Raw genomic sequence first — 25126 nt, 5'->3', positions numbered from 1 at the left:
TTTTTTAGGTGGCCAGAAATCCTTGATGCGCCTTGGCTAATGGCAACATAACCCAATCTGTCCCTTTGTCAGGTGGCTGTCTCTTTTTCTGACTGTATCCAAATTTCCTCTTCTTATAAGGACACTAGTCACCCTGGATTAGGGTTGCTCTTAATCCAGTTTGGTCTCATCTTAACTAATTATACCTTCAAAGATCCTATTACAAAATAGGGTTGCAACCCCAGAACCAAGGGTTAGGACTTGAATTTACATAACTTTTGGAGGGACACAAAGCACACCATAACAATAGCTTACATCTTAATGTAATCTTTTGCTCATATAACAGTCTTTTGTTGGCTGGACATTCTGGGAAGTATTGATCCAAGGATCTGGCTGGCTGCCTTTCATCTTGTGATGCCACGACCTTCAAGAAATGATCTTTGATGCAAAAGAGGAAAAGCAACCAAGAGGAAGCCATGCTTGGTAGTTAACCACTTAGACACAGAAGTGACATTTATCACTGCCACTCACATTTGGTTGGTCAGAACTAGTCAGTCCCTTGGCCAACCTAACTGCAAAGGAGGCTAGGAAAACTCACCTTCCTATGTACCAGAAAGAGAAAAAGAAATTGCTAAGTGTCAGCCACTCACTGTCGCTCACAAATGTTATTATTAAAGTGCTTAATTACCTTAATAAAATCAAAGCTTCCCTAGATGGATTCATTTTCAGCACTATAAAAAAATGGAGCAGAATACAAACTGCCTCATATATGTTGCCACCACTGAAGCCCATGTTCCAAAGTTATACTTTCTCTCCCCTCCTTGGAAAAGATGGTATTTCAGTTGCTATGAAAGGCATAGCTTGATAGACGAACCATTCTCTAGAGTGTGTCCACAGCTTGGGGAAGTAAGTTACTCACGGGTTTGGCCCTGAGGTCCTCAGTGACTTGCAGAATGATGCTGTTCACAAAGTAAATTCACCGGCTTATACTCTTTTGGCCTCAGAAGGATGCTATGATCAGATAAACCCTAATTATAGATACTTTCCTTCTAATTTAAGTGTATCTAAAGTTGCATAATAAGGAAGGTTCTCATGGGGCATGGCCATCTCTGGCAGAGTGGGAGTGATGCGCATTCCAGCAGAGGCTAAAACCAACCCCAGGATCCTGGATGGGGGATGATAACAGGCTGGGCAGGCTGGGCCTGTCTTCTCAGCATTCAGGCAGAAATGGCTGTTATCTAGGATTCTTTTTTATTGTTGAGGTAAAATGTATACACCCTAAATTAACCATTTTAAAGCATACAAGTCAGTGGCATTTAGTACATACATAGTTTGTACAGACATAACTTCCATTCAGTTCCAGAACGTTTTCATCACCCCCAAAAGAAACATGTACACACAAAGCAGCCACATGCCATTTCCTGTCCTCCCTCCCGGCTCCTGGCAACCACGAAAATTTGCTTTCTGTTTCTCTGGATTTGCATATTCTGTGTATTTCAGATAAATAGAATCATTCAATATATGACCTTTTATGTCTGGTTTATTTCACTTCCTTCACTTAACATAATGTTTTTGAGGGGTTTGAGGTTCATCCCTGGTGTGCTATGAATAAGTGCTTCAGTCCTTTGGATGGCTTAGTCAGGTTACCTTGTATGAATTTACTGTATTTTGGTTATCCATTTATCTGTCAGTCAACATTTATTGATGGAGATTCTGTAAGAGAATATTTTCCTGAGAATCCCATGATTATCTAAAACACCAGGTACCTTTGCAGTTTAGGTTCTTGGGGAAAATATGTCTCAGTGCTAGAGGAAGAGGCCAGAGAAACCCCGGCCACATCCTGTGGGAAGCAGAGCTGCCTGTGAATCCTGTGCTGCTTGCCTAATTCTCTGTCCTTAGTCAAATCTTACAGCAGACTTTCTTCATTGTCAACCCTTGGATAATAAGTTCGCCTCAACATGTTATTGTGAGAATTGCCGTGGGTAAAATTTATGTGAATAACTTGTGCAGTGACTAGCTTACTAAAACTTGTCAGTTTTTCTTCAAATCTGGGAAGTCCTGGAAAATTCACAGAAGACTGCATGCCAAGGTAGAAGATGTATTGGAATCACCCTAACATGCTTCCCTATCCCAGATGCCAATTCCAGGTCTTAAGATATAGCCCAGGTATGTCTGGTCAGCAGGAGTTTCTGGCATCATGCCATCTTAGTGATTTCAGGGTGATGGTTGCTACTTACAAATTCCTATTCCTTTGACTGAACCCTCTTCTCAGGTCTCATAGTTTGCTTCATTAATTTATTCTTCATTCACTCTTTCATTAAACCAGGTGCTCCATTGAGAGCACAAAAATGGATGAGAAAGAGTCTTTTTCTCAAGGAGCTCTCATCTAGGGGAGAAGCAGACCTGAAAATGGGCAATGAAAATATACTGTAGTAAGTATTGTGATGTGTATGGAAGGGTAGGGTCTCCTAGCCTCAGAAATTCAGAGACGGGTGTCAGGAAGAGTTGAAGAATTAATTGGATGCCCAAACCAAGTGGAATTAGTGAAGAAGGAGCATGGAGTCAGATCAAGCAGGGATGAAACCACTTGTTTTTTCCGGGCCTTAGTTCTTACATCTGTAAAAGGGGAATAGTGTAATAATAACAAATAAAACACGCAGATACTATGTTGAAAGTTCATTGGACAGTACCTAGAAATTAGTAAGCCCGTGATAAATGGGAGTTCTTGATATCATTATAATGAGCAGGGAGAGGAAGGGGAGGGTTGTGAGAGAGTATTCCAGCATTAAAAATATCCAGAGGCAGGCATAATAATATAACAAGTAATACTAATGATAGCACTGATTTATTAACGATTAGATGATGAGTTTAAGAACTCTGTACCTATTTTCTCGTTTAATTCTCAAAACAGCTCTAAGGGTTGTAACAATTATCATCACCATTTTAGAGGAGAAAACCAAAACATGAAGGTATGACACATCCAGCCCTCAACCATTCAGCTAGCAAGTGATGGAATCCAGACTATCTGATTTCAAAGTTTTGCTCTTCATCATTGCATTTTGGTAACTGCAAATTGTTTTAAGAGAGTAGATGATAAGAGTGAATCTGGTGATAATAGAAAGGTAACAAGACCACAAGATGAAAGGCATGTATGCCAGTTTGAAATGATTATGTACCCTAAAAAAGCCCCCCCCAACACTTTTTTGTTGTTGTTTGGGCAGGCACCGGGAATAAAACCCAGGTCTCTGGCATGGCAGGTGAGAACTCTGCCTACTAAAGCACTGTGGCCTGCTCAAAAAGCTGTATTTTAATCCTGATCCATTTTGTTGAAGCAGCTGTTTCTTTTACTCCCTATTCAGCACTGTAGGTTGGGAAATTGAATAGATTATCCCCACGGAGATGTGACACACCCAATTGTGAGTATTAACCTTTAATTAGAGGGAGGCGTGACTCCACCCATTCCAGGTGGGTCTTGATTAGTTTACTGGAATCCTTTAAAAAAAGTGTTTTGGAAAAAGCTTGAGAGCCATGAGAGAACCATGAGACCAACAAGAGCCCATGCAGCCAGAGACATTTGGAGATGTAGAAGGAAAATGCCCCTGAGTGAACTTCATGAAACAAGAAGCCTGGAGAGAAAGCTAACAGACGTCACCATGTTTGCACATGCGTTTCCAGTTGAGAGAGAAACCCTGAGTATCATCTGCCTACTTGAATCAAGGTATCCTTTCCTGGATGCTTTAAATTGGACATTTCTATAGACTTACTTTAACTTGGACAATTTCAAGACCTTAGAACTGTAAACTTGCAACTTATTAAATTCCCCTGTTTAAAAACCGTTCTGTTTCTGGTATATCACATTCTGGCACCTAGAAAACTAAAGCAGTGTGCCATACTAAGGAGTTAAAATTTTATCCTGAGAGCAATAAAGATTCACTAAAAAAGTTTTATCAGGAGAATAATGTGGCCTATATTTTTGCTGGAGATATTATGTGAATAGTATAGGACTCCTACTGATGAACTAAGAATCAAGTGGATGCTAACTGAAAAGGCTCAACCATCTGAGAGAGCTCTGCTGTGTAAGGCCTAGAGATTCTCTTCATCTTTGCAACTTGAATAGCTAGGGTCTGGAGGGAAGGCACATGGAGAGAACACCTCTTCATATGAGAGGCTTCCAGTAATAGTCCAGTAATAGTAAAAGTCAAGAAGACAGACTAGAGGATTGGCTAGTCTGCCAATTGACCCACTGCCCATTGCCTTATTTTTATACAACACAATATTTTATAAACTGTTCTTGTATGATTATTCCATTAAAGCTTCTCAACAACCCTGTGCAGTATGTGGGAAACTTTAACTCCACTTCACAGAAAGAAAATCAGAAATGAAATGAATTACCAGCTAGTGAGCAGAGACCCCAAGACTCAAACTCATGTCTCCTCAATTCAGAGCATGCTGTGGGAACACACTGAGAGTTAGGGAAGGCCTCTCAGTGAGAAGATACTTGTTTTTATTGCATAAAATGGAGATCAGATATCACTCCTGATAATAACTCACATTCTTTCCAGCAACATAGATGTCAAAGCCAGTAGAGTCTATGCCACTGCCTAAACTACAAAATGAGTCAAAATACTTCTTTTTTCTTGGCTTATTGTGTGGATAAATGACGCAACCACATGGAAAGCTTATCATGCACTAGGTTGACCACCAATGCTAGTCTCATTTTCCTATTCCATGGACCACAACAATATGCCCAATCAAGCTAAGGCTGACTCTTCCCTTGTAAATATTCATACTGACATATCTGGCCACCCACTGTTGGAAAATCTGGTCATGTATTCACTCATGCCACAAATATGTATTAAACACTACTGTGTGCAAGGCACTGGGAGATAGGTGTGAACTAAGCAGATACAATTTGTGGTCTCATGAAGCCTACATTTTAGTATTGGGCTCAGGATATAGGTGACTAATTATAAATTGAATTACTTTTTCCATTAATTTGTTCCACAATTACTTTTTCTAGTTATTGTGTGAAGTACTTGTTTTTGTTTTCTAAAGCTGCTAGTATGCAAAATACTAAAAATGGATTGGCTTCTATGAAGGGGATTTATTAAGTTATAGATTATAATTCTAAGGCCATGAAAATGTCCAAATTATGGCATCAGCAAGAGGATACCCCCATCAAGAAAGGCCAAGCACATCTGGGGTTGTGTCACATGGGAAGGCACATGCCAACATCTGCTAGCCCTTTTCTCCCAGCTTCTGGTTTTTTCAAATGGCCCTCAGCTTCTGTGGGTCCTTCTGGTGTTTCCTGGGGCATATTCCTTCTGCAGCTCTAAATGTCTGCGTTCTCTCCAAAATGCCCCTCTTTCATAGGACTCCAGTAAGCAGATAAAACCCACCTTTTTAATAGGCAGGTCATCTCTCCATGGAAACAATGTAGTTAAAAGTTCTCACTTACAACTGGACACATCACATTTTCATGTAAACAACCTAATCTAAAAGACCCACTTACTAATAGGTCTTCCCCGACAAGATTAGATTTAGAAAACATGGCTTTTCTGGGGGTACATAACAGTTTTAAATCAGCACATTCTACCCTCTGCTAACAAAAGACATGTTCTTTCCAAATGCAAAATACATTCATTCCATCACAATATTACAAAAGCCTAAATCACTTCAGTAACAATACAAATACAATACAAGATAAAAAAATAGTATAAAGCTTCCATCAGAATCATGGCATGGTCTGTCCTAAGGCAAAATTCTCCTCTGGCTGTGGCCTGTGGAACTCAGAACAAGTTATCTGCTTCCAATATACAATGGAGGGACAGTCATCCTCATTTCCATAGACAGAAATTAAAAGGAAAACAGGGGTCACTGGACACAAACAATTCCAAAAATCTGCAGGGCATACTCCATTAGATTTCAAAGTCTGAGAGTCATTTATAGAATGACATTTCATTCTCAGGGCTTGAGAGAGCAGCAGTCCCACCCTTTCCAAGGACTTACACAAGGAAGAGGGTTGCAACATTGGGGAACATCAGGGAGACCACCTTGTTCTCAGCTTTACCCTCCTCAAGCATCTGGGTAACATGTCTGCCATCTTCAGGGCACATGTTCAACTCCTTCAGAACAGTGGGGTGGTGACCAGGGTCTCCCCAATCCAAGGCTGATGATTTAATAAACCAGCCTTTTCATTTACTAATCAGCTACAAAATGTCCTTGCAGTAATGCTTAGTTCAGTGTTTGCTTGACCAGACAACTGGGCACCATTACTTGGCCAAGTTGACACATTAACCTAATCATAACAGTGCTACAAAGCAATGTAGGAGTCAGAGACGTTTCCTTGCAGAAATAGCTTTTGAGTTGGATTTTGAAAGACAGGGAAGACTGATTAGGTGAGGGGAAAGAAGAGTCTTTCAGGCGTAAGAAGAACATGGTGAAACCTCTAATGCATGCTGTGGCATGGAAGAGTTGAGCAGACCAGAACCTCCGAGGTGCAGGGAGTAAAGGACGGTGGGTGTTACATGAAGTGCAAACGATGCAGGTGCAGGTCCTGCATGGCCTCAAAGATCATCTGAACGAGTTCCATCTTACCCCTAAAAACAAAACGCTAATTGTAAACCTTCACAAATGTGAATAACATAGTCATGTGTCAAGGAGAAATTTGCTATTTATAACCAAAGTGTCTCCTCCAGAAGGAGGAATCTGCTGAAAGCGTGTCCTTGTGCTTTGAGAACATATGGAGGATCTAGGTGTACAGCCTGGAGTTGGAACCTGTGGAGACCTGAGGTTTCCACAAAATAAAGTGAAAGCAATGCAGAGATCCTGGGGAAATCAGGGTGAAAAAAGGCATGGGAGGTAGAAAGAGGAAAAAGGAACCAGGAAATGATGAAGGAGGTTACCGTAAGGGATGAGGATGAGGGAGAAAAACTGAATTCTGCTAGTGGGGCAGCTTAAAAGACGATGAAGAACATGTCTAATGCAATTATCAATAAATATCCATGGAAATTTCAGATACCTCAAAATTCCCATAAAGGATCACTATAAAGATCTTTGTATTTTTTTTTTTTCTGGGGGTGGTGGTGAGAGGTTTGGTTTGATTGTTCCATTTTGTAGTAATCTAGATATATTAGATTCCTATTGCTACTGTGTCAAATTAGTGCAAATGTAATGGTCTCATAGAACACAAACTTATCTTAAAGTTCTGGAGATCAGAAGTCTGAAATGGGTTTCACGCTGCAGAAATCAAGGTGTCATTCTCCAGAGGAGAATCTGTTTCCTTGTCTTTTCCAGCTTCTAGAGCTGCATTCTTTGCATTTCTGGGTTCAAAGTCTCCTTCTTCCATCTTCAAAGCCAGCAGTGTGGCATCTTCAAAAACCTCTCTCCTCTCTGACTTCCCTTTTATTTAGACCTTTATGATTACATTGGGCCCACCCAGAAAATCCAGGATAATCTCCCCATCTCCAGATTCTTAATTACATAGGTAAAGTTACTTTGGCATGTAAACTAACCTATTAACATGTTCCTGGGCTTAATACTGGACATTTTTGAAGGGGCCACTATCCAACCTATTACACTAATCATCCTGCTAGTTTAGCAGGTAGGAAAGGAAATGTGCCCAGATTTTGAAATGTGAGATCTGAGACATCAGGTAATGTACAATGATTTAAGTGTTAAGTTAAAACCATTCATTTTTTCGCCACTTCTATTATTAAGTAGCATTCATAGATATTTGAAAAGGTTTATTGAAGCAGGAGGGTAATAGGCCTGTTAGCATCTTATTCATGTAGCATATATTCATTGGACATGCACTGTGTGCCAGGCATTGGCATTCCAGAGTAAACAACCAAGTTTTTCAATACATTTCAATTTGTGAGGGCACAAAGACAAGCGTATTTATCAGGGTTCCACAGAGAAACAAAACCAATAGATTATATATCTTTATCTATAGATGGATAGATAGATAGATATTAAGAAATTGATTACAAGGAATGGGTTTATGTGACAGTAGGTGCTGGCAAGTTCAAATTTTTAGGGTAGACTACATGCTGGAATCTGAATCTTGCTAGTGGGGCAGCTACCATAAAGGTGATACTGAGTTGAATCTGAATTCCCTAGGGGAAGTTACCTGATTGAAACTGAGGCAGAAATTCTTCTCTGTGATTTCTGAAATCCTCAGTTTTGTCTTTTAAGACATTCAATTGACTGGATGAGGAGACTCCCCAGATAACTGAGAGTAATCTCCTTTATTGATTGTAGATGCAATCAGCCGTAGATGCAATCAACTGATTATAGATGCAAATCCATCTATAAAATACCCTCACAGTAATAAGCAGACCAGTGCTTCTTCAACAAAACAACTGGGCATCATAGCCTATGGTCAACTGACATATGAAATTGACCATACAACAAGTAAATAGGTAATTTTACTATGATCTCATAAATAAAATGAGTTGTGTAAGCAGAGGATGCTAAGGGAAAGCATAAGAATAAGCAATACCTATCTAACTTGATCAAAGGGGGTCAGCAAATGCATCTGATACATATCAAAGCCAAGTAGGAAATCAGAACCAAGGATTTGTCCTTATACAATTGTGAGCATTGGTTTAAAAGTCTCTGTTAGACTGTTTTTATCACATCTACTGGAGCTTGAAATCTGCAGGGCAGGCAGTTGGGAAAGGAAGACAGATGCAAAGTGGGGTGTGCAAGAACAGGGAAGTAACCCTCAAACTCAAGTTGATCCCCCTACCAGTCACTTACTGCCTCTACCGTGAGTGACATGGGTGTCCTATGTCAATAGAACTAAACTCACACCTGACCCAAAAGTCAGAGAAGCTGAAGGAGGATCCACGGGAAGCTGGAGTGGCTGGTGCCTCACACGAGTGAGGTGAACCAGTAAATAAGTGAAAATGTATGTGAACTGCAGGTGGACACATTACAAAGCCATGACACCTGAACCAAGAGAGGAAGCGGGTTTTCATCTAACTACAAGTAATTGGATGTTGATGGATTGGCTTACGGTAAGGTAAGGATGCGGGGTGAGAGAAAGGTCAGGGGGAAAAGTGAAAGATGAGCCTGCAGCCTTAAATCAAGCATGATCAAGGAAATGCTTTCATCCTCCAGGACAGAGTGTTTGACTTGATCCTGATGGGCAATGGTTGGATACCCAATTTTCATTTTAAAATGTTTTAAGCCAATTAGCACAGCACAACCTTCCCCTCAGGCCTCAGCTCTCCCTGTCCTTCTCTCCTTACCCATAGTCCTATCCACAACAAACTCCCAGCTTTCCCCGAACCCATTTTAGCCTCAGTGCACCTAGAATATATTTCCCTCTATCCCTTCACCTTTCAAGTTCCATCTCCTCCTTGTGAACTCTCTCCTAGGCAGTATTCCTCACAACAAGATAGAAATGACTGCACTGGGTGTCACGAGACTGGGATTTGTCTATACCACCCACATGTCTGCACTGCCCAGCACAGGGATGGCATTTAGATGGTGCCCATCAGATGTTTATTGACTGACTCAAGTTCCAAGTTCCAAGAACACCCATCAATACTTTGCTTACATGGAATTTCGGTTTTATTAATGGATTTGTTGAAGGAGAGCTTCCGATCGCTGTCAGTCATACATAGGCAACAGGTTTCTCAGAATCCCATTTGAATAGAGAATGAAGCCAGGACAGTAAAATCTTCTAACATCCTTCAGAAACACATCAACAAACAAGTTCACATCAACAAGAGGGAAAGAAAAATCATTTCTTTTCTGGGGTCTGCTCCTTCGCACAGCTTTACTAAATCTCTTCAAAATTCTTCTCCTTGAGGCCTTCCTTATCACTCTTGGTTTCTTTAATCTCCTCAAGACTGTCTTTCAGGTCCATGGCACAATAATTATAAATAGGCTTCATTTTTTTGAAATAGAAGTGCTTACATAGTTTTCGGAAACTTTGTTTAACATCAGAGGTGGTCAATCCATAGGCCGTTTCCTGTAAAAGCTCGTAGGTTTTTTCTACCAACTCCCCGATCAGAGGGTTTGCATCCCACCTCATTCTGTCTACAGCTGAAACAGCAGAAGGGTCCTTAGTTCAAGGCATCAATCTCTCACGGCTCTAAAGGCTCTAACCCTCACTAGCTCTGCCACCTTTCGTAGAGCCGCTGTCACCCTCACCAGCCTCACCCCATCCTGCTACTTTGACTAACGGCATCAGGAACTTTTATTCTCTATCCCCACCAGACTCAATTAAATATTACAATATCCCCATCCAACATACTATCCCTATGAAAATATCCACTAAAAATTTACTGAGTGCTTATTATGTGCTGAGCACTCTACTAAGTAGCATAAGCATAAATTCATAAAAAGCAACATTCATATATTGTTCAATAATAATAATAATAAAGCTGGAATCAATTGAAATAATCATCTCTAAGAGACTGCTTCTACTAAGTTAAGATGTTAATTAAATAAAATACTACACACATTAACATGATGATGTAGACCCATATTTCTTGATGTGGGAAGTTGTTTATATATATGAGTAAGTAAAAAAGTTATAACAAATATGGTTCTCTTTTTAAAATAAATATGCAATACACTTATACTCTATCATATTTCTGGATAGTGAGATTAAGGTTAATTATTATTTTCTTAATAAAAATGAAAAGAAAAAAGAGGGTGTTTATAAAACAGAGAGAAGGAGTAAGAGGGGCAGAAGGAGGAGGAAAGAAAAAAGAAAAAGATTCTAAAAGAGAAAGAGGGATAATTACACTGTCTGGCATTTAGTAGGCAGTCGAAAACTTTATGTTGAATGACTGAATTAATGAACAAACAAATGTAAAACAAAGGAAGGTAGCCACTCTATTTTCTACTCAACTGTTTGTAATTGTAATCCTGGTAGGCCAATAGACAGTGGTTTGAGAGAGAAATGCTGGAGGCCCAAACATTTTGATAGAATATACATTATCTTTTTTAATTACCTTTACTGCAAATGTACATTGCTATCTGTGAAAGGTATAAGTTTCCTGAGGGAAGGTACTTGTTTTTTTTTGTTTTTTTTTTTTGCATGGGCAGCACCGGGAAGCGAACTCTGGGTCTCTGGCACGGCACGCAAGAACTCTGCCTGCTGAGCCTTTGTGGCCCACCCAAGGTACTTGTTTTGTTTGCTGCTATATCCCCAGTGTCTAGCACTGGCACACAGTATCTAGTGTGTGGATATAGTGTGGATCCACATTTATGTAGGGGATGAATGAATGAAAGAATCCTTAAATTGCTGTCATTCCTACAGGCTCTGGGAAGATAGCTAGGTTCAGACTAATGAAAGGAACAGATGGAGAGAGTGAAAGAGCAAGAGATGGTAAGAGAAAAAGAAAATGCCCCTTAACCCATTCCTTTCATTGATCTCCCCTTACCTTCTTACTCATTACTAAATCTTCTCATCCCCCAGCGTAATCATAGAACTCATATGTGACAAGAATCACAAATAATGAAGGTTTAGGCCTATGCATAAAACTTCATCATAACTTCAACACTTACCATCAAGCATGAATTCAAGTTCAGCTCTGTGTAGTAAATGGCCACTGAATTTTGCCAAGTATCCTATGTACAAAGTAAAATTAAAGACACTCATAAAACGTTACCAAAATATATATTCACATATTATCTGGCCACCTTCTTTGCTTTATTCAAAGCAAAGCATTTATAGATAATCCTTGGTATCTTTTAGTGCTTTCAAATGATTATTGTTTTTTTAATAAAAACTTTTATTGAAGTATATATGTGTATAAATGTGCAAAACATAATTGTGCAGCTCAGTGAGTGACCAAAAAGTTCACACACTAACTACCACCGAGGTCATTCAATAGAGTATTACTAGCATCCCAGAAGCTTTCCTTATGCCCCCCCCCAATTTCCCCTACACCCTTCTGAATGGATTCCTTTGTGTGTGGCTTCTTTTGATCAACATGATGTTTGTATGATTCATCTATGTTCTTGCATGTAGCAGCAATTTCCCTTGTTACATGGCAGGGTTTAGCAAGTAAAGTGCTCCTGAAACAGAGCCAAGCTAATTCACTCATTCACCCACCAACTGCTTTCTCACTATTTAGCAGAGTTGAATAGTTGCAACAGAGACCATGTGGCACTCAAAGCGTAACCTTTACTACCTAGGCATATACAGAAAGGGTTTGCTGGTCTCTGGTACATGGTATTCAATCTTATGAATGCACTATTTTTTATACATTTTGTTGTTAGGTTGTTCCCAATTTGGGGCCATAACAAATATTGATGTTATCACGGACATTTCTTGCATATGAATTTTGGTATATATTTGTGTGCATTGTTTGGTATATAACTAGAAGTGGATTTATTGGGTAATGGGGGTACACTTATGTTTCCCTTTAGTGGTTAAGCCAGTTTCCCAAAGTGGTTGAACCAATTTTCACTCCCATCAGCCTTGCATGATGAACATTTCCATTTATCTACACATTATCCAACAGTTGATATTGTTAGTCATTTTCTTTTCAGTCATTCTCATGGGAGTGGTCATAGTTTCACATAATGGTTTCAATGTACATTATTGTGATGATTAATGAAACTTTTGTGTATTTATTGATCATTTGTATATTATCTTTTGTGATGTGTCTACTCAGGTAAGTCTCTTGCTTGTTTTTACAATGAGTTGTCTTTCGTTTATTATTAAGCCTTCTTTAGTCTGGATATTCATCTTTTAAAGTATTATATGCCTTACAAATATCTGCTGCTATTCCATGACTAAATTTTTCCAGTTGTATCGGTGTTTAAATAAACAAAAGTGTTCATCTTAATATTAATGTAGTCCAATTTATCTTTGCATTGATGTTAGTGAATTTTGGAGTATTAGGAAATCTCTGCCTGCCTCAAGGTCATAAGGATATTCTCCCATTCTTAATTCTAGAAGCTTTATTGTTTTAACTTTCACACTTCAATTTACAATCCAACTTAAATTATAGGACATGAAGTAGGAGTCAAGATATTTTCATTTAGCTGTATAATTGACCCATTAAGTGAGAAAAGTGTCCTTTCCCTACTGCTTCTCAGGGTTACTATATTATAAATTGTATTCATGTATTTGTGGGTCAGTGTCTTGACTCCATTCTGTCTCTCAATCATTATGCTGCTACCACACTGCCTTAACATAAAATTTATCTTGTTATCCAGCAATATAATTTCTTCAATTTTGTGGTTCTTCAAATAATCTTGGCTATTGGTAAGTGGAAAGCTAGAGATCAGATGGCCCATCAGCCCAAAATCTGTCTCTTTGAGTTTAGGTGGGTCAAACTTTTTATCGATTCTAACAAGGGGAGATGAAGTCATTGCCATTTCACATAGTAAATTCTAAGTAGAAAGGGGGACAGAGTTATTTCAAAAGTACAGATGGGAAAGAAAGGAGACAGAGTTATTTGAATAGAAAAAAATGTAAGCTGAAAGAAGGGGAGGTAGAGGTATTTCAGTGGCAGAGTCTAGCTGATACAATTTATAAATGTAAAGGGCTGAAACTAGTTAATGGCTGGCTCCAGTTCTTTATTAGCTTTAGGACCTTTGCTCCTATAAGTCACTTTTTTAAACAGACTGGATAAAGGGAGTAACAGCTCTTACAATCACAAAGGCACATGATAAAGGGTTTTACAATCATTATCAGATATCAGGGCAGCTGAATTATTGTTCAGAGAGTTCAGATATTTCTACTTTAATATACCAGAAAGAGAGATAAAGGAATATTTATACAATGATTTAGTAGTTATAATCATCCCTTAAATTCTAACTTCTTGGTTACAATATCTTCCCTCTAATTTGTTAATTTTCTCTCAATCATGAGGGATATCTGTGCAATGACTCTTCTAATTTCTTCATGGCTGAAAATGGGTGTTCTCATTAAAGGGCAGAGGGGTGAAGCTGGGGGTTATTCTTGAAGACCCTGATATTTCTGGGTTTCAGAGCTTATCTTCCATTGGGAAAATCTGGAGGCTTTAAGTCTCTTAGTTTTCACCAGATCAGTTTCAGTCACATCTCTCACCAGAGTCTGATCTCTTTTTCAGTTTTTAAACAATTGCTGTGTGGAGTAATGCTGACTTTTCAGTGATGCAGAGCTAAAACAAGTCTCAGGTGTCAAACAGATACTTAAAATTCCAGGGAACCAGTCAGATGTCCAGACTTGGAGCTGGAAATGAGTTCTCTCTGAAACTTCTAAGGCATCAAAAAGCGCTTGGAGTGCTGGCAAAACAGACAAAAACCTGGATGCTGAGCCTCTTAGCAACATCTAGTTGTCACAAAAAGGCTCGGTTACCATGCTTACCTGTTTTACTGGGGCCCCCAAACCTTGCAGACAGCCTCCTTACTTCTTAGGACCTTAAGGTCTCACCAGAGTTGCCAAATTGTTACCAGACACAGTGGTGGATTCTTTAACCTGTGTTCTCAAATGACCAATTATTAGACATTGAGGTTTCAAAGAGAGAGAAAGTTTAATACTTGACACGAAGCAGGAGATCAGATGACCGATCAGCCCAAAATCTGTCTCTGAGTTTAGGGAGTCCAAAGATTTTAAGGATTCTAACAAGGGGAGATGAAATTATAATTTCAAATAGAAAGTCCTAAGCAGAAATGCTATTATCTCTTTAAATGTTTATTCTTCCTAATTCTCTCCACTTTCTATTTCTGAAATATGTCAACTAGACCTTTAAACCATCTCAGTTGATCTTATGCTCTTTTCTGGATTTTCCTTTTTTTTTTTTTTTCTGTAAGCCTTGATCTTGGGGCTGGATATGTTATTCTGACATATCTAATTTTCTTTTCAGCTCTTTCTTAAGTATATCCTGGATTCATTTTTATTGTAAGGTTTCTTCTGGTAATTAAAAAAAAGCTTTCCTATGTCTGGCTATTTTTTATTAAATTTCAAATATTGTATGAAAAACTGAGAAGAGAGAACTTCTGGGGAAGATGGCAGAGGAGAGCAATCCAGGACTCACTCTTTTCTCCCAAACAGCTAGGAAACAGGCAGCAGCTGTCTGAAACAGTTCAGACATTTCTGTTTGGGGCTCCGGAGGCCGGAAGAACACTGTACAGCCTCCAGGGAAGAGTGGGAGGCAGAGGCTGAGAAACTGCAGCAAAGAACTGTGACTAGCTTGCTCTGCAGCAGTTACCAGTGCCCATGTCCCATTCTCATAACCAACCACCTTGGGGTCCAGAACCTGGCTGCTGCAGGCAGAAAATTTCTTTCCCAAGAATAGGGGTATGTACTGATCATGGCTTTTGATTAGCCAATTTGGATCACTGGCTCCCAGCTCTGAGATACTGCTTCAATGCACCCCAGACTAGCTGCAACTATTGTTTCACTCCACACCTAATACTGAGGCAGTGGAGGTTCAAAAACACAGTGCCTCCTTAGGACTACTGGAAATAGTCAGCTAAAAGACACCATTTGTGGGGCAGGCCAGGAAAGTACAGCTTGGAGAGCCATCAAAAAGGCTTTTGGGTGTCTTTCCTCCCTCTCTCCCCAGGGATCTCTGGAGGCAATGTGAAAACCTTTGTGGTTTCCTGGCCTTATTATGGCTGAGAAATACTGACTTGGGAAAATTCTCTCTGGAGTGACCTACTCCCAGAATTTTATCTCCAGGCAAAAGCAGCTAGAAGCAGCAACAGTAGTGTTAAAAAAAACTGTAGAGGCAAAACAAAAACAAACAGAACAAATCAAAATTCCAGGAGAAAGAACAAGGAAAACAAAGCATTCTTCTGGGGGTGAAACAGTAGCACAAATAGCACAATCTTAAAAATTGTACCACATATCCTGGGCAAAAATCAGATATGTGGTACAATTGAAGAAGAGCTGGGAAAAAAATATGATCAGGTAAACATGAGAAATTCTAAAGGTCTAGAATAAATGGAAGCAAGTGTCAAAAAAGAGCCTTAATACAAAGACAATCAACAACAAAATCTTAGGTGAGAGAGGGAAAATGATTTTCAGAGTAAACTTTTCAAGATAGTCAGATGCCTAGGCATCAGCAAAAAGTTATAAGCCAGACTAGAAAACTGGAAACTATGGCCCAGTTTTCAAAGGAACAAATTAAAACTTTGTAGGAAACACTTAATTTGGAGCAACTAATCAAAGATGTTAAATGGATCTCCTAAATCAATGCCAGGAGATGAATGAAAATATGATTAAAGAGATAAAGGTATCAAGAAGACAATGGGTAAGCATAAAGAAGAATTTGAAACTATAAAAAGAAACATAACAGAAACTATGGGAATGAAAGGCATAAAGGAGAGATTAAAAATATACTAGAGACATACAACAGCAGATTTGAACAGGTGGAAGAAAGAATTAATGAATTAAAAGACCGGACAATTGAAATCATACAAGCAAAAGAACAGATAGAGAAAATGATGGAAAAAATCTAACAGGGTCTTAAGACGAAGCACAGCATGAAGAAAATAAACATATGAATCATAGGCATCACAGAAGGAGAAGTGAAGGGAAAGGGGGATGAAAGAATATTTGAGGAAATAATGGCTGAATATTTCCCAACTCTTATGGAAGGCATAAAGGTAGATGTCCAAAAAGTGCAACAGACTCTAAACAGCCTAAATAGACCTACTCTGAGAAACATGCTAATCACAATGTCAAATTCTAAAGATAAAAGGACTCCTGAAAGCAGCAAGAGGAAAGTGATTTGTCACAAACGAGAGAACCACAACAAAACTGTGCTGATTTCTCCACAGAAACCAAAGAAGCAAGAAGACACTGTATGATATATTTAAGATAGTGAAAGAGAAAAACTCACAGTTGAGAATTCTTTTTCCAGCAAAACTTCCTTCAAAAATAAGGAAGAGCTCAAAATATTTACTGATAAGCAGAAACTGAGAGAGTTCATCAACAAGAGACCTGACTTTTAAGAAATGCTAAAGAGTCCTGCAGGCTAAAAGGAAGAGACGAGAGAGAGAGGATTGGAATACAGTGTAAAAAAGAAAACTATCAGTAAGGGTAACGTAAAGGGTAAAAAGAGAGACAAAAACAAGATATGCCATATAAAAACCAGAGGATAAAATGTTTGAAGTAAGTATTGCCTATTCAGTAAGAACATTGACTGTTAATGGATTAAACTCCCCAATTAAAAGACACAGATTGTCAGAATGGATCTAATTATATGCTGTCTACAGAAGACTCATCTTAGACACAAAAACACAAATAAGTTGAAAGTGAAATGTTGGGAAAAAAATTCCATGCAAACAGCCACCAAAAAAGAGCTGGGAGTAGCCATTCAAATATCAGACAAAATAGACTTTAAATGCAAAAACTGTTATAAGAGACAAAGAAGGATGTTATATACTAATAAAAGGGCAATTTGCCAAGAAGAAATAACAATCATAAATATTTATGTGGCAACTATGGTGCCTCAAAATACATGGGGCTAATGCTGGCAAAATTGAGGGAGAAATAGGCATCTCTACAATAATAGATGGAGATTTCAGTACACCACTCTCATCAGTAAATAGAATATTTATTTATTCTATATAGAGAGGATCAATAAGGAAACAGAGAACATTAATAATATTATAAGTGAACTAAACATACAGACACATACAGACAATTGCATGCCAAAACTGCAGGATGTTGAGCTCTGCTCAGTTGCTACTGGGCAGAAATTCAGATTCAGTGTAGCACAATCTTCCTTTTTTTCAAGAAAAAACTGGAAATCCCGATACTTATGTGAAGTCCTTCAAATTTTAAATGTTGGCAATCGTGACAGACACTGCTAGCTGCCAGTCCAATATTACTGTCCCCTTCTTCCTGCCCAAACAAATCCTTATTTACATAGGCGCTTTTAAAAAAACATATTTCCAAGAATCTCTTGCAATAGAGGGTGGTCCTGTGACAGTTCTGGCTATTAGGAGTAAGACTACTCATTGGTTGTTGGGACTTTGAAGAAAACACTGTAAAATGGGGCAGACTCAGGTGGAAAACACACCTCTTGCCCTATATTTTTGTTTTGTTTGTTTCTCCATGGGTAGAACATCTTTGAAATGCTGGACTTGATCCAGACTCACAAATAAGAATAAAACTCACGTGTTAAGTATAGATAGCATTGTGAAGCTGGTGACAATGATGCAATAAATAGTTATGTACACAGAAAATGTGTTTCATGTGTGCAAATGCTTAAAGAGTTAAGTTCTCTCAAGAGTCATCTGCTGAATCAAAATATTGTGCATTTCACATTTTGATGGATATTACCGAATTTCCCTTAGAAATTATAATCATTTACACTCTCCAGGATTGTGTGTGATTGCTCACTTCCATGCAGTCTGGTAAAAACTGTATGTAGTATGATACTTTTCAATCTTCGTTAATTTGATAGGTTGAAATGATATTTCATCACTTGAATTTGCATCACTTTTTTTTCATCACTTTTTGAGTGAAGTTGTGAAACTATGTTTAAAAGCCAAATGAATCTTTTTTTTTCACATCCTTTGCCCAATTCTCTTGGATTGTTTATGTCTTCTTAAGCATTTTGAAGGATTCTTTATACATTAAAAATGAACATTTTATCTGTCACATGTGTTGTAGATATCTCATCCTATTTTAGCTTTTGACTTTTTTTTATAATGGTTTTGCCTTGCAAGAAGTTTGATATTTATTTTTACAAAAGTTAATGTATCAATCTTATCTTTGTGGTTTCTGGACATTGACCTTCACTTAGAAAGGTCAGATACGATTTTATCTAATTTTAATCATTATTTTGTTTTTACTTTTCGCATTTAAACCTTTGACATCTGAAATTTATTTAGAATAGAAGTGAGATAGGAATAAATTTTTTAAATGGCATGTGGTTCACCAGGAGTCCCCAGATCATTTAAGGAATACTCCTTATTTTTATTACTGTTAATTAAAATCAATGATTCAGTTTTAAAAATATTGCATGTGTTTGGGTTCTGGATGGTATCTTTCTCTATTTATCTGTCTATTCTATTTCAATGTATCTGTCTATTCTATTTCAATGATTTTTTTTTTTTTTTTTTTGCATAGGCAGGCACTGGGAATCGAACCTGGGTCTCCGGCATGGCAGGTGAGAACTCTGTCATTGAGCCACTGTGGCCCGCCCTATTCTAGTGATTTTAACTTTACTGTCACTATATTAATACTTAGTAGGACTGGTCTTCTTTCACTATTCATTTTAGTTGAAATTTCTTGCAAGTGAACTTTCTTATATTAATTTTAGAATCATCATGTCAGTTTTGAAAAAAGATCCTATTGATATTTTAATTAACATCTCATGCCACTAATGGATTCATTTAGGAAAGAATTTAGAAATATTTTTATTTTGATTCTTTCTTCCCAAAATAGGATATGCCTTTTTATTTATTCATATTTTCTTTGTATCTTTCAGTAGTGCTTTCAAGTTTTCATCATAAGAATATTGCATGCATTTTTAAGTTTTCCTCTCTTTCTTCCTTCTTTATTTCTCCCTTCCCTCTCTTTCTTTTCTCCCTCCCTCCTTTACTTTCTGATTTCTTTCTCACCTCCCTCTCCTCCTCCTCTTTCTCCTCTTCCTCCCTTCCTTCCCTCCCTCCCTTCTGCTTTCTTTCCTTCCCTTGTTCTTTCTTTTTTTATCTGTTGCAAATGGACTCTTTCTTTCCACAGTATTTTCTAATGAGCTAGTTAGTTTATATAGGAAGTTTATTCATTTTTAAGTTAGCATAATTTAAAAGAGTATAACAGATACAAATGAGTACATTCAAAAGAATGATAATAAATTGAACATTCATGTACCCAGCCATAAGCTTAAGAAATAGAATAAACCAGTGATTTTTAGGCTTGTTATGTATTATTCTATAAATGAATCTGTTTCCCTTACCCCTCCTCCCAGGTAATATTATATTGGATTTTGTATTAGCATATTCCTGAGTTTAGACACAGTTTTCCAGCAAGTTAATATAAATTTCCAAATAATTTACCTTTTAATTACACCTTCTTTTATCTTTATATTAATGGTATATCAGTTTGCTAGTTGTTAAAACAAATACCATACAATGGGTTGGCTTGAACAATTTATTGGCTCATTGTTTTGTGATTAGAAGTCCAAAGTTGAGGCATCAACAAGGTGATGGTTTCTCCCAGAAAACAATGGCACTCTGGATCTGGCTGCCAGAGATACTTGGTCCTTGACTTTTCCACCACATGACCATGCACATGGTGGCATCTTTTCCTTTCTTTTCTGGGTTCCATTGACTTCTAGCTTCTGGCTGCTCCCCATGGCTTCTCCTTCTGTGTCTAATTTCCTCTCCTCATAAGAACTTATTCAGTTTGGGCACAACTTAACTAATAAGGTCCTACTTGCCCATATCTACAGGACCAGGGGATGGACCTGAATATGGCTTTTGTGGGGGGCATAATTCAATTTCTCCCAAATGATATATATATTTTTTGTCTTTTTTTCCATGTAACTTTAAGTTCTTGGTATTCATCTGTCTTGATGAGTAGCAGTATAGAATTTTACTTCTCTGATATCTAATGTTTCAATGTGTTGCCATATGGTAATTTACATTTCCATTCTACGTATGAAGAAAGTTAGATTATTTCTACCTTTTTATATTAAAAGTGATATTCAAGTGAATTTTCTTGCATATGTCTCCTGGTCTAACTATGCAAGAATTTCTCTAAGGTGTTGTCTTAGTTTGCCCGAGTTGCTATCACAAACATCACAAACCATTTTGGCTTCAGCAGCTAGCATTTATTGGCTCATGGTTTTAGAGGCCAGGAGTTCCAATCAAGGTGTAGGTAAGACATTTTTTTCTTGTGTTGATGGCATTCTGGTGATAGTGTCACCTGTCACCAGGTGATGGCCTTGGTCTTCTCTTGTGGCGATTCTCTAAATCCTCTTTATAAGGCCTCCATTAATTCAGATTAAGACTCACGCTCATTCAGTTGAGCCACACCTTAACTAAAAATCACATTTTCAGGAGGTCCTATGTATAATAGGTTTGCACCCACAGAGATAAGATTAGGAACATGTCTAAATTGGAATAAATAATTCAATCTACCACAGCAAATACCTAAAAATGGTATTGCAGGGTTAAAAGGACATTATGCTTATCTTCAGTTTACATCATATTGTCAAACTATTTTCCAAGCTTTTGTATCAATTTCTACTCCCATTATTACCAACAATAGTTCCCATTATTCTACATCCTGGCCAACCCTCGATGTATGTGTGTATGCACACACACACACACACACACACACGCACACACACACACACATGCACACACACACGCACACACACACACACATGCACTTATGCATATATGTATATATATGCATTATGTATATATCATAAGTGTAAAATTCATGGACATTCACTCACTCACCACACCCATGATAAGGACGTAAGGCATTACCAACAACCCAAAAGCACCCCTGCGGTTTCCCTTCCAGTTTCTTCACAAGGGTAAACTATCAAGAGTAGTGATTTGTTCTAGCTATTTTTGTATTTTATATCAAGGGTTTCATACAGTATATCTTTTTTTTTTTTCTTTTTTTTTACATGGGCAGCACTGGGAATCGAATCCAGGTCCTCTGGCATGGCAGGCGAGCATTCTTGCCTGCTGAGCCACCGTGGCCCGCCCAGTATATCTCTTTTGTGGGCTCCTCGTGCTCAACACTATGCCCATAAGGTTCATTCATATTTCTATACATAGTTGTGGATGTTTTCCCTTTCGTTACTATATAGTATTTCATTGTATGACCCTATCATCATCTATTCATTCAACTGTTCATTTATTTATTCAATGGGTGTTCTAGTTTGCTAGCTGCCAGAATGCAGTATACCAGAAACGGAAAGCTTTTAAAAAGGAGAATTTACTAAGTTGCTAGTTTACAGTTCTAAGGCTGAGAAATGTCCCAATTAAAACAAGTCTATAGAAATGTCTACTCAAAGGCATCCAGGGAAAAATATCTTGGTTCAAGAAGGCCGATGAAGTTCAGGGTTTCTTTCTCAAATGAGAAGGTATATGGCGAACATGGTCAGGGTTTCTCTCTCAGCTGGAAGAGCACATGGTGAAAACGTTTTCATCTGTTAGCTTTCTCTCCTGGTTTCCTGTTTCATGAAGCACCCTGGGAGGTGTGTTCTTTCTTCATCTCCAAGGGTCGCCGGTTGGTGGTCTCTCTGCTTCTTGTGGCTATATCATTCTCTCCTCTCTCTGAATCTCCAACTTTCTCCAAAATGTTTCCTTTTTTATAGGATTCCAGTGAAACAATCAAGACCCACACAGAATTGGGTGGAGATACATCTCTATCTAATCAAGTTTAATACCCACATTGATTAAGTCACATCTCCATGCAGATAACCCAATCAAGTTTCCACCCTATAGCACTGAGTAGGGATTACGAGAAACAGTTGCTTCCACAAAATTTCTTAGGATTAAATCATGGCTTTTCAAGGGTACATGAATCCTTTCAAATCAGCACAACAGGGTTATAGCTAATAGTGATTCTTTGAATAGTCTAGGACATATCTTTTGTGAATATATGAATGCATTTTTGTTAGTATTCATACAGAATTTCTGGGTCATGTGATATCTATGTGTTCAGCTTGAACTGCTACAGATGAACAGTTTTCCAATGTGGTTGTACAGACTTTCACTTGCAACAGCCTGTAAGAGTTTTGACTGCTGCACATCCTTGACAACACTTGAGATTGTCAGTCATTTTCATTTGTAGTGGTATTGTACTATGGTTTTAATTAGCATTTTCTTGGTGTCTAATATAGTCTAATATCTTTTCATATGTTTATCAGTCATTTGGAAATCCTTTTCTGAGAAATATCAGCTCATTTTTCTGTTAGTGGTCTCCTTTCTGTTTATTGATTTAGATGAGTTCTTTATATATTCTGATATGGTTCATTGTCAGATATGTATGTTGTAAATATCTTTTTCCATTTGGTGGGTGCATTTCCATTCTCATAATGTCATCTTTATGATGAAGAGAGATTTACAATTTTAAGGTAAACTTTCCTTTCCTTATATTTATAAATAACTTTGCCACTTTGTTGTGAAATGGAATCTTACTGTTTTAATTTCAATTCTTTTCATTATTAATGTGGTTGAGTATCATTTCACATGTTGATTTGAATTCATATTTTCTCTTCTATGAAATTATTTTTCATGAGTTTTATTTTCACCTTTTATTTATTTGGTCTATTGTCTTTTTGTTTTTTTTCTTACTAAGTTTTACTTAATGTATTCTGGATATAACATTTTTTAGTTATGTGTGTTGCAAATACCTTTTCTCATCTAGTTGCTTGTTTTCATGTTTTATGTCTTTAGAAATATTTTGCTTACCTTAGACTATAAAGGTATTCTCTTACATTTTCTTCTAAAAGTTTTAAAATATTTGCAATTCACATTTAGTTATTTGATGTACCTTGAATTAATTTTTGAGTAGGGTGTCAGGTAGGAATTCTTGGTGTGTGCAGGTGTGCCTCCATGCTTCTGTGTGTGTGTGTATTATTAATGTCTAGCACCTTTTATTAGACAATCCACATTTTCTGATCTGATCTGCACTGACATTTCTGCTATATATTATGTTTTTGTATATGTGTGGATCTGTTTCTAGGGTTTCTATTTTCTTCTCCAGTTCTGTTTATCTTATCCTGTGTGAGTAACATTTTCTTAAATTTTATAGTGGTATAAGAAATCTATATATCTGGTGGGAAGCTCACGTTTTTCTTCTTCAGGAGTGATTTGGGGTTTTTTTTTTTGGCTTTTTTAGTCTTATACAAGCATTTTAGAATCAAGTTATCAAGACGTATGAAATTATCTGTTGGCATTTTTACTGCAATGCATTGAACCTGTAGAATTTTTAAAAAGGTACTCAACGAGCATTCTAGGTGAGACAATTTGCTTCTAAGTAGCACTGTCACAACTGTTACAGAATATTAAGCATTTCTGACCACTTCCCATTAAATACATCACACTCCCAGGACTTGAAAGTCAAATTTGACGCCCCTCCCCCATCATGCAAATACACATCACACATTTTCAAGTATACCCTGAAGGAGACCAGCCCTGTATGACAGTACACTGTTTCAGAAAAATTTTATAACATTGAGTCTTCCTAATTGTAACTGAATGTTGATAGCATGGATAATGCATTTTCAATTTAATGCCAGCACATGGAAATGCAGTTGACTTTTGCATATTGCTCTTATATCTACCAACTTGTTAAACCACTTTATTAATTATAAAAATTTATCTGATGCCTGCTTTTTGTTTTCCCTGGAGATTATTATATCATCTACAAATAATGGTAATTTTATTTTAAATTCACTCTTCTAGTCTCTCATTGTGTATTTTTCACTTCTTTATTCTCCTGGTGAGAATGGGCAATGTTTAAAAAGGGTGGTGATAGTGGGCATTCTTGTTTGGTCCTTTAATTTTTAAAACATGACTTAAATCTTTAAAAATGACTCCTGATTTTTTAAAACATGACTCCAGGACACCACTGAAAGATGTTTGCTTTGACTTTTGGTTATACCTCTTAACCAAATAAGACTTCTCTGGGTTTGTTAACCTTTTTAAAAATAAAGACTAGATAATGAATATTGTCAATCTTTTTCTGCAAATTCTGAGGTGACAGTGGTTTTTTTTTCCCTCATCCATAAAATCACTTTGGCCTAGTGTATATTTTGGGGGAAGATTTGTAAACCACTAATTCAATTTATTTGAGAGTTAAATATCTGTTGGTGTTTTCTATTTTAACTAGTATATTTTAGGAATTTATGTCTTCATTCTAGGAATATGATAATTTAATCTATTCACAATTTTTCCTTTTTTAAAAAAATTATCCTACATCTGTAATTATTTTATCTCTGTTTTTCTTCCTAATATTGCCATTTGTATTGCATCTATTCTTATTGATCAGTATCAACATAAGTTTATCAATTTTGTTGGTTAATTCACATAAATTTCTTTTTTTATCCTGTTTTACATTTTCTACCTATCTCATTTTTCTCCTACCCCTATTGTTACTTTCCTTCTATTTTCTTCTTATTATTAGTCATATTTATTTATTATTAGATTATTATTTTATATATTTATTATTTCATCATTATTTTTCTAACTT

At 37.4% G+C, this 25126-nt stretch overlaps 1 protein-coding gene across 10 annotated transcripts in view; it reads right to left on the bottom strand.

Moving 5' to 3' along the window:
* Nucleotides 1-1521: 1521 nt before the first annotated feature.
* Nucleotides 1522-25126, bottom strand: part of MROH9 (maestro heat like repeat family member 9) — a 114629-nt gene continuing 91024 nt past the window's right edge. For 4 of the 10 annotated variants that reach the window (XM_077155744.1, XM_077155746.1, XM_077155745.1 and 1 more), the window contains 2 exons: nucleotides 11512-11574; nucleotides 9564-10038 (listed from right to left, as the gene is read on the bottom strand). In XM_077155744.1, coding sequence (XP_077011859.1) covers nucleotides 9773-10038; nucleotides 11512-11574 — 329 coding nt within the window. In that variant the 3' untranslated portion in view covers nucleotides 9564-9772. Of the gene's footprint in view, nucleotides 1693-2216; nucleotides 2383-9543; nucleotides 10039-11511; nucleotides 11575-23762; nucleotides 23853-25126 lie in introns of those variants that run through there. The other 6 variants (XR_013173448.1, XR_013173447.1, XM_077155749.1 and 3 more) reach the window with 6 other exon arrangements.

The sequence above is a fragment of the Tamandua tetradactyla genome, chromosome 4 (genome assembly GCF_023851605.1).
Source record: "Tamandua tetradactyla isolate mTamTet1 chromosome 4, mTamTet1.pri, whole genome shotgun sequence".
NCBI classification, from domain to species: Eukaryota; Metazoa; Chordata; class Mammalia; order Pilosa; family Myrmecophagidae; genus Tamandua; species Tamandua tetradactyla.
Note: the sequence above shows the minus strand (reverse complement) of the source record. Positions and strands in the feature narration are given on the sequence as shown.